This window comes from Lates calcarifer, linkage group LG7_2 (assembly GCF_001640805.2).
Source record: "Lates calcarifer isolate ASB-BC8 linkage group LG7_2, TLL_Latcal_v3, whole genome shotgun sequence".
Taxonomy (NCBI): domain Eukaryota; kingdom Metazoa; phylum Chordata; class Actinopteri; family Centropomidae; genus Lates; species Lates calcarifer.
The window spans coordinates 11,580,684-11,595,633 of NC_066854.1; the positions used below are offsets into that span (position 1 = coordinate 11,580,684).

Here is a 14,950-nt window from a genome sequence, read left to right on the forward strand (position 1 = left end):
TATTCTAATCCTTGTTCTCATTCATTTCAGCCAATATTTGTTTGGTAAACTGAGTTCAGAATGTGTAGACACCCAGCTGCTTTTAGAGTACTGCAGCAATTCTTGTTTCTTTAAAAAATTTTTGCGTTCCTGTCTCAGGGCCGAACTGGTATCAAAGGTGAAGCAGGACTCACTGTGAGTGTTCTCGCTTTTTCATATAGTTTTTCATTAGTTTCTTCTCGTGTTTATTTATATGCTCATACTGTGTCGGTGTGTTTATTTCAGAGAGAGGACATCATTCGAATGATCAAAGAGATCTGTGGTAAAGTATCTTGTGATCTTTGCAATATTTATTTCACTTCGCAGTATTGACTTATGTTATAAGAGAAGATTTAATTTCTGCATCTAAGCCACTGTCTCGTCTTATCTGTTGATCATTAGATCAGATTTCACAGACTGAACCTCGTCAAAGTGACATTTCAGTCATGATCTCATATCGTGATGTGATGTGGTTACAGGATGTGGGATCAAGTGTAAGGAGAGGCCCATGGAGCTGGTGTTTGTCATTGACAGCTCAGAGAGCGTGGGCCCAGAGAACTTTGAGATCATTAAGGACTTTGTAAACGCGCTGGTGGACCGGGTCACTGTGGGCCGCAACGCCACCAGGATCGGCCTGGTGCTGTACAGCCTGGAGGTGAAGCTGGTGTTCAACTTGGCCCGCTACGTCACCAAACAGGACATCAAGCAGGCCATCAGGAACATCCCATACATGGGAGAGGGCACGTACACAGGTACAGCCATTCGTAAAGCCACACAGGAGGCCTTCTACAGCTCACGTACGGGAGTCAGCAAAGTGGCCATCGTGATTACTGACGGCCAGACGGACAAACGAGAGTCAGTGAAGCTGGATATTGCCGTGCGAGAAGCACATGCTGCTAATATTGAGATGTTTGCCCTGGGGATTGTGAACACGTCAGACCCGACGCAGGCTGAGTTCCTGAGAGAGCTGAACCTGATCGCCTCTGACCCAGACACAGAGCACATGTTCCTCATCGATGACTTCAACACCCTGCCAGGTAAGAGGCACTGTGTGTTGGTGTCAGTAAGAAATGTCACTGCAAACATGCTATATTGGAGGTAAGTGGGGAATGGTGTTTGTCTTCCAGACCTCTGACAAGTTTATTTTTCAGCTGTAAAATGTCTCTCTTTTTTCAGTGTTTTTAGGTAAAAAGAAAATATAAATCAGATGATAAACTGCCACTGATTTATTTTTTTTAATGACAGATACTGATATCAGTATCAGCAGCTGTCAGGTTACACTCACTGCATCATTATCTGAATTTTCAGTTAGTGTAATAATTTTTAACTTTGTAACTAGTAGCTAGTATCATGAAAATGTAACCGCAGACAGTCACACCTTTTGCACATATTGGACCCATGTTTTTAGATTTCAGATGGTGGGTTATAATTTGAACTGTTTCTCTCTGTTTTCACTCTTTTTGCTAAGATAAACTAATCACCTGCAGGCTCTGGCTTCATATTTAGCATACAGATGTGAGACTGGTATAAATTTTCTCATCTAACTGTCAGCAAGAAGGTGAATAAGCAGATTTCCAGACGATGAGATTTTCACCAGAGGCTGTTTTGAAACCTCTTGAAACCAGTGTAATCTTTTCCTGTTAGCTGGAAATATTTTTTTTACCAAGACTGATAGTCTACAGCCATGCTAGCAGCTCTGTAGGGGAGTACTTACTGTATTCACTGTTTTGGTTTAGTGTGTCAGCGTGTTAACATTTGCTAATTAGCACTACTTGTAAAGTATATTTGAGGCTAATGGGAATGTCATCAGTTTTGTAGGTGTTGTTGTGTCGCAGTCTTGACCTGATTGTGGCAATAGATAAAAAGTTAAGCACAGTTGTTAGTATTCACCCTCTGAGGACCATGAACCTACAGCCAGGTCGCGTGGTAAAAAGTAAAACTTCCGGTGTTTGTTTGGACAGTCTTTAGAGACGGTCAAAGTGCCCTCATCCTCTGTCTTTGACTCCTCTCTGTGTTTTTCTGTCTCAGCTCTGGAATCCAAGCTGGTCAGCCAGTTCTGTGAGGACGAGAACGGAGCCCTGATTTACAACAGGATAACTAATGGCTACAACGGCCATGGAAACAATGGCTACAACGGCAACAGGAATGGCATCAATGGGAACTACGCCATCGGTGGCTATGGATACCGGCCTGTGACTGAGAAGGAAATCGTGAACGGTCGACAGACTGGCACCAACACTGGCACCAGCACCCACAGCCATGGAGGCAAAGTAGAAACCACCCAACATGGCAGTAAAGGATCAAGCACAGCACATGTATGGAACATAAGAACTTCAAGTTTGATTTATATTATACAAAGATCATTATCAAAAGGCACAAAGTGTTCAACACTGTTTTCTGTGTTCGTCATCAGGGTGGAGGAGGGCAGGTGTACACTGATACAACAAACTGGGAGACTGAGCGCGGGGACACATTTAACCGCGAAACCGTAGATATCAGACCTGTTCCTCCTTCCAGAGGGGACTCCTCCAGCAGCCGAGGCTCTTCCTCATCTTCATCCTCATCATCATCATCTTCTTCTTCTTCTTCTACAAATATAACCATATCATCCTCAGGTGTATCTGTACCATACGTGCCTCCCCCACGGCCAGCTCTCCCCAAAGGTACAGAAAGTTTAACTCACTTCCATACTTGTATATTTACCCATTTGATTTAATTGCCAGTGCGGGTATAGACATGACACAGTTACAAACCCATTCCTGAAACAGAGCAGTCACCCACAACAAACAGTCTGATAATAATTACAGAGAAACACTATCAAGAAAAAGAACAAGAAAAGCTGTTTCCTGTAAATGACGCAGTCGCTTCCCAGGCAACAGAAACAAGATGAATCATTCCTCAAGGTTTTAGTAAAATTAGACAAGTAACAGTTATGTGATATTATAGCACAGGAAGGTGTTTGCAAGTGTTTTTAAATGCATCATTCCTCTAAGTGTTGTCCAAATAGTATTTCTTCAGATACACATTTGTGTTAAAAAATTGTGACAATGAGCTATTGTTGCCCTTTTCAAATGAGTGGTATTTTAATTTCCATGTACAGTCTGTTTTGAGTTTTTAATTAGAACATATCCAAAATGTCAGTTGTTTTTCAGTCAGAGTTTGACCAGCACTGGTAAAATCATGTTTGAGTTCAACATCTTTATGCACAATTAAGACCTATTAGTATGATTGAACTATGGTGCTGTTGTTCTGTAATTAGCTTAGGAAAACATGGCCTCACTGCTGTGTGTCAGAAGCTGCGGTTTAAACTGCACCTGTGGTTTGTAAACCAGCTGCAGTGGTCTGTGGAAGTCTCCTAAATGCCACCAGAAATGATTGTATCTCATAACATACTTAACTTTTCCCAGATCAGTTATGATGTGTGAACAAGCATATGATTGCAGGAAAGGAACCCTGCTGCTGGCAGAGGAGCTACATCCGAGAAAATGTATAATAAAGAGAAATTAGTATCACAATGACAAGTGCTGACAGTGGAGCCAAAACTGTCCTATTCTGGATTTTGCATAATGTTTTGGTAAACTATTACTGATTCATCCTGACTGATGATATTGCACAATTACTCCAAAACATGTCTCAGAAGGTGTGTTATCACCTCTTCACATCTGTGTCTGTAATCACTGGAGCTCTAAGCATTTTGAAGTCTTAAAAAAGACATTAGACATTTGCCTGTGTCTGCAATACAAAGATTTTTACACAGTGTTCAGTGTAAGGGCAGATGTATACAGCTCAGATAGTTCAAATCCTATTTACCAAACTAAACCTGTGTAAGTTCTGTTGTAAAAAATGATCCCCATTGTGATTTTATTCTAAGCTAATATATTTGAGTATAAACACTGCAGTAGATTGCTGTAGAGGCAAATTATTCTACAGTTTGATTTGTGTTAGCATTAGACTGATGAGAATTTATCCAGCTAGACTGTAAGTAACTGAACAAAACTCGTATATTGTTCCACTTCTATTTCTAATCCTTTCCCTGGCAGTTAGTGCTCAGGTCATTCAACTGGAAAATCAGAAAGATGAAACCAATTTCCTTAATTATCATTTTCTCAGTGAAGAGAGCTGTGGTGGCTGAGCCCTGAATCACCTGAGCAGGACTGAGCTGTCACCGTTTTGAATCTGTGCCCCGGCAAGTGCCAGTTTAGCTGAACCTGCAGCAACAGCCCCATAACCATCCATCCATGTTTTGTCAAAATGTGAACAGTGATGGTGATCAGATGTGCTGTAATGTCTCCTGATGAGTCCCCAGTGAAGCTCTGGTCCTTCATGTGGCAGAGGGGAATCAGCGCTCTTTAAAGTGGCCTCTCCAGAAGAAGCAGTCCCTGTACCTGCAGTAACCACAGTGAAGGAACATGACGTGTTAATGGCCTGGCTCTGGGGTTATGATACGTGCTATGTGACTGACAGGCTCCGTAATGAGGTCATGTAGGTGAGGAGCAGGGAGGCCAATTATTTCTGATGTGGTGTGGATGATTTTATAGAATCTGCTCCGTCCTGAGAGTACAGTGAAGAAACAGATGTTGCCTCAGAGGAGAGCAGAAGTGGCTAAGTTGCGGTGGGATTAGACGGACAGGTCATGAATCCCTTGTCATGATCTGACCTTCTATTTTTCCCATTACACAACATCTTTCTCCGCAGAGACCGTTCCCTTAGACCCTCGCTGCGGCTTGGTCCTGGACCAGGGCACGTGTCGGGACTACAACATCCGCTGGTATTACGACAAGCAGGCCAACGCCTGTGCCCAGTTCTGGTACGGAGGCTGTAACGGCAACAAGAACCGATTTGACACAGAGGAGGAGTGCAAGAGGACGTGTGTGATCACCAGATCCTACTGGTACACTCTCATGATTCATCCCTGCCATATTAATATCATTTATGTCATTCACACCTACCCTGTCGACCAGCAAATCTGTCATTTTCTTTGATTTTTTTCTTCTTATAATTTCCCCATCTGAAATGACGCCATAACAATCTTGAGTGTTGACTTTCATGTTTTCTTTTTCCAGGAGGCTGAGTGAAGGCATCTGCCATACATCTGCTGTAGATACGTCAAGGAGGGGCAGCTAATACCAGCCTTTTTCACAGGGTTATGCACAATATTTTGCATAATTCTCAGGCATATACATTTACACTGTTGCTCCATATCACCACCACTTTATAGTTCCTGTCTTTGTGCCCCCTCCTGTAGCACTTATGGTAAAATTGTCCTCTAAGTACACAGAAAGAGAGCCTAGCTCTGACAGATACCTCCATTCTTTTCTTATATTAGCATCTAGTGCAGGAAATACTCCATCAGTCCTTCTCAGGAATACATATGAGCACTCTCAGTATGTTTCCACTTCCCTAGGGATTCCCACACCTATGGGACATGATCTTTTTGTTTATCATCCACAGTCTGTGAGTGCTGCAAAGACTGTGAAAAAATGGACTGTTTGCTCTACATGATCAGTAATAACTGGTGCCTTATCAACGTCAGAATCATACATCACATCCATCCATCAATATGTCATTAGAATAAAGTGTAGCTATTAATTTCTTTACTCAAGCAATCACTGTAGGGTATATTGGTGTTTTTAAGCATAATCACAAGATCCAGTCACACACAGCAGAGATTAAGCCTCTCGTCACTTATATCAATCAAATATAGTTTGTTTTGTTTTTCTATAAAATGATTGATGCTCTGTAACTTCATTTTGTGCATTTGAAAGTGTTATTTTAGGTTCTCTGAATGAAAATGTGATGTTTTGTGTTTACATTGTTTCACTTCTTTCTTCCATTTTCAGTCTATATTTGTTCAAGCAGTACATTTCCAACACTGATGGACAGACACACACACACACACACACACACACACACACATACACACACTGCCCCCTACTGGGTAACACATGCTGTGTACTGTACAGGCAGCATTTTACTTCTGTTGTTGAGCAACTGATCTGTCTTTGTGTTACCCAGCTGTACTGACTGCATAAATCCATACTGTACTGTTTATTACATGGTCAACATTTGATGTCAAACATTTAAATAAATAGATAAACTAATGTGTGAAAAGGCATCACATTTATATTAAGGGACTGTATGAAAATGATTAGAGACAGAGGGATGGTTACAAAAAGGAGGAGGGTGTTATTTTTATTCTTAGTTTTAGGGAGGGAATATTTCTATTTTAGTTAAGTTATCCATCATTAAATCTACTGAATAACAAAGCCTAGTTACATCAATCACAATCAGATCGCCTCATCATAATCAAACAAGTATCAAATAGAACCCATATGTCTGAAATAGAAAAAACATGGATCTTATTAAACATTATCACTAACAAAGGGTGTTCTTTTCTTTTTCTTCATTAGTTTGTAGTCGCTCCTTATTAAATACAGTCTTATATAAAGTTAATGTATAATATGAGTTCAGCATCACATGTTTGACTAATCAGTGTAGTGAGATGAAACTTGGTGATCTGACAGTTCCAAACTGTAACAAACACTTCATTTATACACAGTATCACTTTTCTGCATGCATATAACAAGAGCTTACCATTAGCATAGCATTCAGTAGTTGTAGTCTTAGTGCCTGGAACAGCTCCTATAAGAGAGGAGTTATTTGTTTGCCATAAAGCCAGTCATTTCCTATCTCACTTCTAATGTGTGTATTTCTTCTCTGTATTTAGACCTCTGTGTGGGTGTGGTTTGATCAGATTTAACTGTCAGTGGTCTGGCAACATCAGCAAACAACCATGGAAGTGTCATCAGATTTTAAATGTTGATGAATCTTCATTGGTCCACTGAGGTATGTGAAATCACCTTTTCCCAATTGAGCCAAGCCTTGCTCGACTAAGCAGCCATGAGAAGCTACTGACAGATTCTCTTCTCCACTGGAAAAGAAAAGGAGTCCGGTGGAGCTTTGACAGTCACTAGAAGCACATTTATGGCCCTTAGAGAGAGTCTGTGTGGGAGGCTGTGTTGTAGCTGAGCCACCAGTTCTACTACTAGAGGGTATCCAGTGTGTGTGTGTGTGTGTGTGTGTGTGCGTGCGGTGGTGTCAGTATATAGCCAGAGCCATGCTTTTTTATCGTGATTAAAATGACTGTGTTTCAGCCTTAAATATCTGAACATAGAACAGTTATCTGTTGGCCAGTGTGCTGTGTTTACTGCCACTGTAGATCTTGTACATGTACAATGTTCTTTTTGTTTTTGTTCTTGTTTTTTTCCCAGTGCTAATCATGCTTGTGCTACTAGTGGATGTGTGTGGGGCTCTGGTTAGCCAGTGTCAACATATGAAAATAAAATCAGAATGCCTATTACATGATGGTTAGAAAGAAGAGAGAGTTTCAGCTCCCCAATGTGTACCAACTCATTAATGTTGTTCATGTAATATTATTTATTTAAAATATTAGAGAGAGAAGGGAGGTGTTGCTCCACCACCCAACCCCCTCTCCACCCCCAGTGCAGGGGTCCAGAGAAAAATCTAGATAACCCTGGGATCTTGCTTTTTTAAAAAGTGAAACATAAGTTTCAGCACGCCCCTCCCTGTCCCAGTCATTTTCCTACAGTCCCTAAATATTCATAATTCCAAACCATGTTTCAGAACTTTACTTAATTCATCTGCTGTGGCTGTAGTTAAGTGGCAGAGCTTCCTTGTACAGAACCTGCTCTCCCCTTCTGCTTAAATTACGTGTTAGACACTCCTCGACAAGTGGCGTAGTCTGATCTATCTTTAGTGCTGCCCACGGGAGACACATTACCTAACTCTACACACTGCTCACACTTCATCAGGCCACAGAAATAAGACTTAACAATATAAGATCCTGTTGATCCAGACACATCAGTAATGGCCTTCTTTAATTGCTGGTTCTAACCCTTTGTACTAAAACATGGCTGTGTGCAAAGTGACACCATTTACGGTCATGAACAACGAAGACAACGAGTAAATATTTTCAGCACTCAAATTATCTCAGTGACTGACCAAAGGTTTAACTGTAGAGCACACAGTCACACACAGCCACAAAGACACACACGCAGTCAAGCAGCTGGACAATAATCCATCCAACAGGGAAAGGGTAGAACCATTCTGATTGGTGGACAGGGCTGCTTGTCCAGTGTGTGTGTGTGTGTGTGTGTGTGTGTGTGTGGTGTGTCACCTGTTTCTGCTCACAGCTGCTGCACCCAAACTTCTCTGCTCCATTTTTAGCACAACGTCTTTTTGTGCTCTTCAGTCTCACTTCAATAATACCACACTGTGGTAAGATAAAACACGGCAAGATTTTGTATTGACTCAGGTGATTGCTTTGACAAACTGTAGCATGTACAAAATAGTTTCAAGAAAAAACATACCTGAGTGCTAAAAGTATATTAGCACGAGTATAAAATGATCAGTAGATGATCAAAAACGAGAAGATATAACAGAAATAAATGCAAAAAATCATTAATTAAAATGATTGAAAATTAAAACATTTGTCGATTTTTCTCAGGGGTCAGTTACTAGAATCTAGAGTTGAAACTAATTTATCTGCAACTATTTTCAGTCATTTCAGTCATCACTGTTTGCTAACTCTAGCTTCTCAAATCTGAGTATTTTTTTACTCTTCTTGTCATATATCACACTGAAGTAAACATCAATATTATGTCTTGGATTATTGTTTGAACAAAACAAGAACAATCAAGATTAAATTATCCTTTACTTTTTACATTTTATAGTCGAGAAAATAATTAGCTGAGGACATGAAAACAGTCATAGATCCTAAAGTGAGAGAGAATAAACATACTTTTGAATCTGCTCTAAATATGCTCCCAGTCATACGTTGAGTTAGAGGTGAGCTATTTGAGGGCTTTGACAGCATTGTCTCTGCTGTGAGCCTGCCACATGACACTCTGGGAGCTGAATCATGGTGGCATATCCCCAGCCTGAGCAGCCAGTTGCTTCTTTCAGTCTGTGACAGCAGCTGCTCGAGCCGAGGCCTGCGCTGCACTGTGATTTGGCCCAGTCAGATTCCACTGGAGCTGAGGCAGGCAGGGGGCAGAGGGAGCTATATTTAGAGTGGGACAGGATTAAATTGCAGGGTCTTCACACTGGGAACCTTTTCTCTTCACTGCCTTTTCCAGCCAGGACCGACTGCCAAAAGGACCTGTGGCCGCCATCTCCTTCCTCTCTCCATAGACCCCCTCGTTCGCCCGCTGTTTCCCCTCCTGACTCACCATGGATCCAAACGCCATCAAGGAGGAGCTGCGCCTGTTTCAGAGCACCCTGCTCCAGGATGGGCTGAAGGAGTTGCTGAATGAGAACAAATTCGTGGATTGCACTCTGAAGGTAGGCGACCGCAGTTTCCCCTGCCATCGGCTAATCATGGCTGCCTGTAGCCCATACTTCAGGGAGATCTTCTTCACAGAGGATGGGAAGGAGGTGGAGAACACCAAGGAGGTAGTCCTGGATGATGTTAACCCGTCCATCCTAGACATGATCATCCAGTACCTCTACTCGGCCGAGATTGACCTCACCGATGACAACGTGCAGGATATAATTGCTGTGGCGAACAGATTCCAGATCCCTTCTGTCTTCACAGTGTGTGTTAACTATCTTCAGAAGAAACTCTCCCTGGGCAACTGCATGGCCATTTTCAGGATGGGCCTGGTGCTCAGCTGTCCCAGACTTGCTGTGGCTGGCACGCAACTACATCGCCGACCGCTTCGAGATCCTCTACAAAGACGACGAGTTCCTCAGGCTCGCACCCCACGAACTGTTCGCCGTCATCGGTGGAGATTCCCTGAATGTGGAGAGGGAGGAGCTGGTGTTTGAGTCGGTCATGGCCTGGGTCCGCCACGACAGGGAGAAGCGCATCAAGGTCCTGAAGGATGCTTTCAACTGCATTCGCTTCCGCCTGCTGCCGGAGAAGTACTTCAAAGACAGAGGTGGAGACGGATGAGATCATCAAAGCTGACCCAGAGCTCCAGAAGACAATCCAGGTCATCAGGGATGCCTTCAAGGGGAAACTTCCAGAGCAACCCAAGAAGAAAGAAGGAGGGGAGGGGGCTGACAAGGAAGGAGGCGACGAGGAGGACAGCCTATTCCCCGGGTTCCTGAATGACAACCGCAGACATGGCATGTACGCACGTGACTTCATCGTGATGATCAATGACACGGCGGCGGTGGCGTATGATGTCAATGAGAACGAGTGCTTCCTGGCGGCCATGGCGGAGCAGGTGCCACGTAACCACGTCAGCCTGGCGTCACAGAGGAACCAGCTCTACATCATTGGTGGACTGTTTGTGGATGAGGAAAACAAGGACGTGCCTCTGCAGTGTTATGTATATTTGGTAAGTAGGTAGATACTCCTCTGATTCACTTCCTTTACTAAACATTATATAAACATGAATTACTTAAAGAAACTGTTTGACATTTTGGGAAATATTCTTGTTGGTTTTCTTAGCCACAGTAAGATTGATACCATTCTCATATGTTAAATGAAATGTTATACTCACCTTAGATATGGTACTACATCTTCATTTAGGGGGATGGTCAGCTCAGTTTAGCTTAGCTTAGCTTAGCGTGTCCATGCAAAGTCGACTGCATGGGAGGGGAATACACCACTTATTACAATACGGGAGTGTTATTATTGACACTCACACATTATTTGAAGGCAACCTTGTAGTCAGATTTTAAAAAGTCAAGTATTTGTAGCAGTTTGTTACCAAGTCAAACCACGTAAAGTGTATAGCTCCTATGAAGGTAGACTTTTTTGTACTTTTACTTTTGTCTTTTTTTATGGAATTTAACAGAGATATTAATGAGATTAAACAGATATAATATGTTAATTAGTAAGTTTTAGAGGTGCTAGGCTAAACTAAACTAATCCCCTAATGGCTTTAGCCTTTATACTAAAAAGACAGGGGAATAGAATCAATATCAATATATAACTCTTAGTAAGAAGACAAATACACATATTTAGCGACATGTTGAACTATTCTTCATAAAACGTAATGTGTTAAAAGTATGAGAATTCATGAAACTATGCACCTACTTTAGCTAACAAGCGGTTTGGTTCATCCAAACCTCTTTCTGTCCTTTATTTTTCATTGCCTTAGTAGAGCTCTAACCACAAATAAACCAGAGGAAAAACTGGACAGGAACTCAAATACATTTTTCAGCATGTAACCACGAGAATGATTGGGATATACAGTTTTTCCTAAATCCCTCTACGAGCAGTTGATGGGTTATGTTTCCCATGTTGCCCATGAGGCCTAAGCAATACAAACACTGAAGGATGTGATAAAGGCCTTGAATACCTATATTTTACAGCATAATCAATATGTGGGTACCATTCAGGACAATGATTCATGAGGAGATAAAGACAAAGAGCTAATGGGTACTAAGAGGGCGCTTGCTTTCCCCACTCTTGTGTTTTTAATGTACCAGTATTATTTTTTCACCACAGCTGGATCCACTCACTTCTGACTGGGTTGCCCTGCCACCCATGCCTTCCCCAAGATGCCTTTTCAACATCGGAGAGAGTGAGAACCTGCTGTTCGCCGTGGCTGGAAAAGACCTCCAGACCAACGAGTCGCTGGATTCTGTGATGTGCTACGATGTAGAGTTAGTGGTATTATTTGCTTCTTTGCTTCTTCTCCCCCTTCTCATTTCCTTATTTCTCACTGTCTCACCTTTTGTAAAGTTTTCAGGTGATAATTAACTTCAGGAAGTTGACAATTTGCTTCCTTTGAGAAAAAAAAGTTTAATATAATTAATCATCATGTTTTGATGTAATCTCACCTTTTATTTTGCTCTGGTTGTTTCTGCAGTAATTATAGAGCTGTTTTTCTCCTATTTATGATGTAATATTTAACTTATTTACATTTAACACAAATACAGATTGATTTGACTCAACCACATGGGAAATCATGCATGTCATAATTACTCATTTGAATTTCTGAGCAAGGCAGCAGCAACAAATTCAAGGGAACAAAATAACACTGATAAATAAACTTGTTTAAAATGACCACCATGTTCTTTCTTTAGGAAGATGAAGTGGAGTGAGACCAAAAAGCTTCCTCTGAAGATCCACGGCCATGCTGTTATCTCCCACAAAGGACTGGATCTACTGCATTGGAGGAAAGACAGATGACAAGTGAGTAAATGAGGCTGTGAGTGTGTGTGTGTGAGAGAGAGAGAGAGAGACCTTACACAGCGAGCTGCAGCTGTTTGTGGTCTATCATCCTGCTAGACTGCAGGGCTGCACGGCATGTTATAGACAACAATTACTGAGCTGCAGTCCAGGATGGTCTAATATGTTACAGTAATGAAGAATACTGACCCTCTGCAACTCTTGTTGCATGCTACAGTGAGAATACAGGGCGTGCTTATTTTCTCTGCCTTAGAGTGTAGCACTGAATATATGTTTGCAGTGCACTCAGCAGTGATGGACTGTGCTTTACATGACCATGAAGAGAGTATAAAGGTCAACAAACCTTCAGATGTAACACCATGACATATAATAGGCTAATCAGTCTATTCAGTGTTTTCAGCTGCCAGTGGACCACTCTGCTAATCATCAAGAGGCACAGGTGTGCTTCTCCTGCAATGAATTTCATTTGGGGTTCTGCCTCAAAAAAGAAGGTGTGAAAGCCTTCATCATCGTCTTTTTAAAGGACACAATATGCAATTAATTATCAGCAAGCAAGCAATTAAATCTGTGAGAAAAAGAGAAGATCCACAAAGGCAAATAAGCCAATAAGTATGTTCATAAAAAGTGATGGAAAACAAATATAAGATTAATGAAAAGAAAAAAGTTGTTTTTTCTAATTAGGTTTAGGAAGAAATAAGTCCAAGGTATAAACAAAGGCATATTATTTAGTTTAAAAAAAGGAACGTACATACTCTTGCATACAGTTAAATGCACAAACACAAACAACATATCGAGCAATGTATAGATACCCATAGTATAGGCAGTTAAATGTGCGCACATATAAAAATATGTACATTCACAATTGATTATCTAAATTAGAGTGTTGCTTAATTGTGAAAAAAATGACCTTGAAAACCTTGTTGTCCCTTATATGAAAGTAAAACTGTAGCTTTAGTTATTTCTTCTTTTATTGTATTTTTTATTTTTGTCTCTCTTATTTCTATTGGTTATTTTCTCTCTTATTTTTCCACTTACTTATTCAGCTGCTTTTTCTGGCCTGTGTAACTGTTTTCCTGCTGAGTGTTGATGAGATGCTGTGTCCTTTAAAAAGAGAACTCATTGATGCTCTGATGAAAACTTCATGGTGAAACATGCTGGCAGTCTATTAAGTGTAAATAGAATTAGCATACATAATTAGGACATGAGGTGAAATTTTCATCTTCAATAATGTCACCTTTTTGCTTAAATGTCTTTGGGGGAAAATAATCACTTTGCTAATCATATTTACAGATCGGTTTATTCCAAATGATCCTTATTTACTTTGCTGCTACTTGTATTTTTTAATGTTTCATGTTGAAAGAAGGAGCTTTTTGTGACAATTAGTCTAAACAAAAATGGGAAAAAAATATGAACAATCCATTCATTAGTGCATGAACACTATAAATGAACATCATCTGATTGTCCTGTAAACTAAAAATCCCACGACTGCATTCCTCCCTTTGTCTCCACAGCAAAGCTCTCAATAAGATGTTTGTGTACAACCACAAGCAGTCAGAGTGGAGGGAGCTGGCAGCCATGAAGACACCCAGAGCCATGTTTGGAGCTGTGGTCCACAATGGCAAGATCGTGGTGGCTGGTGGAGTGAATGAAGAAGGCCTCACGGCCACATGTGAAGCCTACGACTTCACAACAAACAAGTATGATTCTGTTTGAACATAACATTAAAACCCAATTGTGAAATAATTTTATTCACAATTATTTAAAAAATGATGGCACATTATATCATAATATCTTACTTTCATAAATTTTGAATTTTTATTTCAAAATGCAATTTAAAAAAATTAATTTCATGTCACAATGAAATGAAAAACACTTTGAAAAACTTTTTCATTTCATCATAAAATAGTAATTATTAAATCTGTTCTGAAAATAAGAATGAAACAAAATGTAATAATGATTAGTTAGCAGCTAAAGCTAAAGAAAAAAGAAAGAGGCTGAGTTTCAACAAATATACCAAGAACAAAAGACATCTACAGTGAGAGCTCCATCTTATACCTGACCTTCTCCTAATGTTGTATCTCCTCAGGTGGGAGCCCTTCACAGAGTTTCCCCAGGAGAGGAGCTCCGTCAACCTGGTGAGCAACAGTGGCTCCCTGTACGCTGTGGGCGGCTTCGCCATGGTTCAGACGGAGAACAAGGAGGTGGCTCCCACAGAGGTCACTGATGTCTGGCAGTAAGTCTTCTCAAGTTATGGGACCAAGATTTACATTGTATTTACATTACATTGTCATTGTTCTAAGAGCTGACTCTCCTCTCTCTTGTTAGGTATGAAGATGATAAGAAGCAGTGGAGTGGCATGCTGAGGGAGATGCGTTATGCTGCCGGCTCATCCTGTGTGTCCATGCGCCTCAATGCTGCCAGGATGCCCAAGCTGTAAACAGAACCGCTCTCTTTCTTTCTTAACCCCTTCTAACAACATCTCCTGACCCCTCCAAGCTGCCTCCGAGGCGTCTCATCCTCTGCACTCGCATTTCTGTGTGTCAAGTTGATCTTTGACATTAATTTTTCTCTGAACTCAGATGATTTTTATCTGTACTATAAACACTTGGTTCTGCTGCCTCTTCAAAGACTGCACCATCCCCACAGTATTAAAAAAAAAGAAGTCACAATTTAGATTGATCTATAAAGCTCTGTTTACATCATTTCTAGCTCTTCTTTTGTAAAATAAACATTTGTAAACTCTTCTCTTACTGTTTTGAT

At 41.0% G+C, this 14,950-nt stretch overlaps 2 protein-coding genes across 2 annotated transcripts in view; both read left to right on the forward strand.

Annotated features, from left to right (window-relative positions):
* Positions 1-5,142, forward strand: part of LOC108880232 (collagen alpha-1(XXVIII) chain-like) — a 28,432-nt gene extending 23,290 nt beyond the window's left edge. Inside the window, 7 exon segments of the mRNA XM_018671688.2 lie at positions 139-174; positions 265-301; positions 498-1,055; positions 2,047-2,333; positions 2,432-2,681; positions 4,714-4,909; positions 5,082-5,142. Of these exon segments, the coding sequence (XP_018527204.1) occupies positions 139-174; positions 265-301; positions 498-1,055; positions 2,047-2,333; positions 2,432-2,681; positions 4,714-4,909; positions 5,082-5,142 (1,425 nt within the window).
* Positions 5,143-9,006: 3,864 nt separating this feature from the next.
* On the forward strand, positions 9,007-14,934 carry LOC108880228 (kelch-like protein 41b). The gene is given in 9 exon segments (XM_018671680.2): positions 9,007-9,732; positions 9,734-9,976; positions 9,978-10,385; positions 11,504-11,661; positions 12,085-12,160; positions 12,162-12,193; positions 13,702-13,887; positions 14,277-14,423; positions 14,516-14,934. Coding segments are annotated over 9 exon segments (1,824 nt in total). The 5' UTR covers positions 9,007-9,270; the 3' UTR covers positions 14,628-14,934.
* The last annotated feature ends 16 nt before the right edge of the window (positions 14,935-14,950 follow it).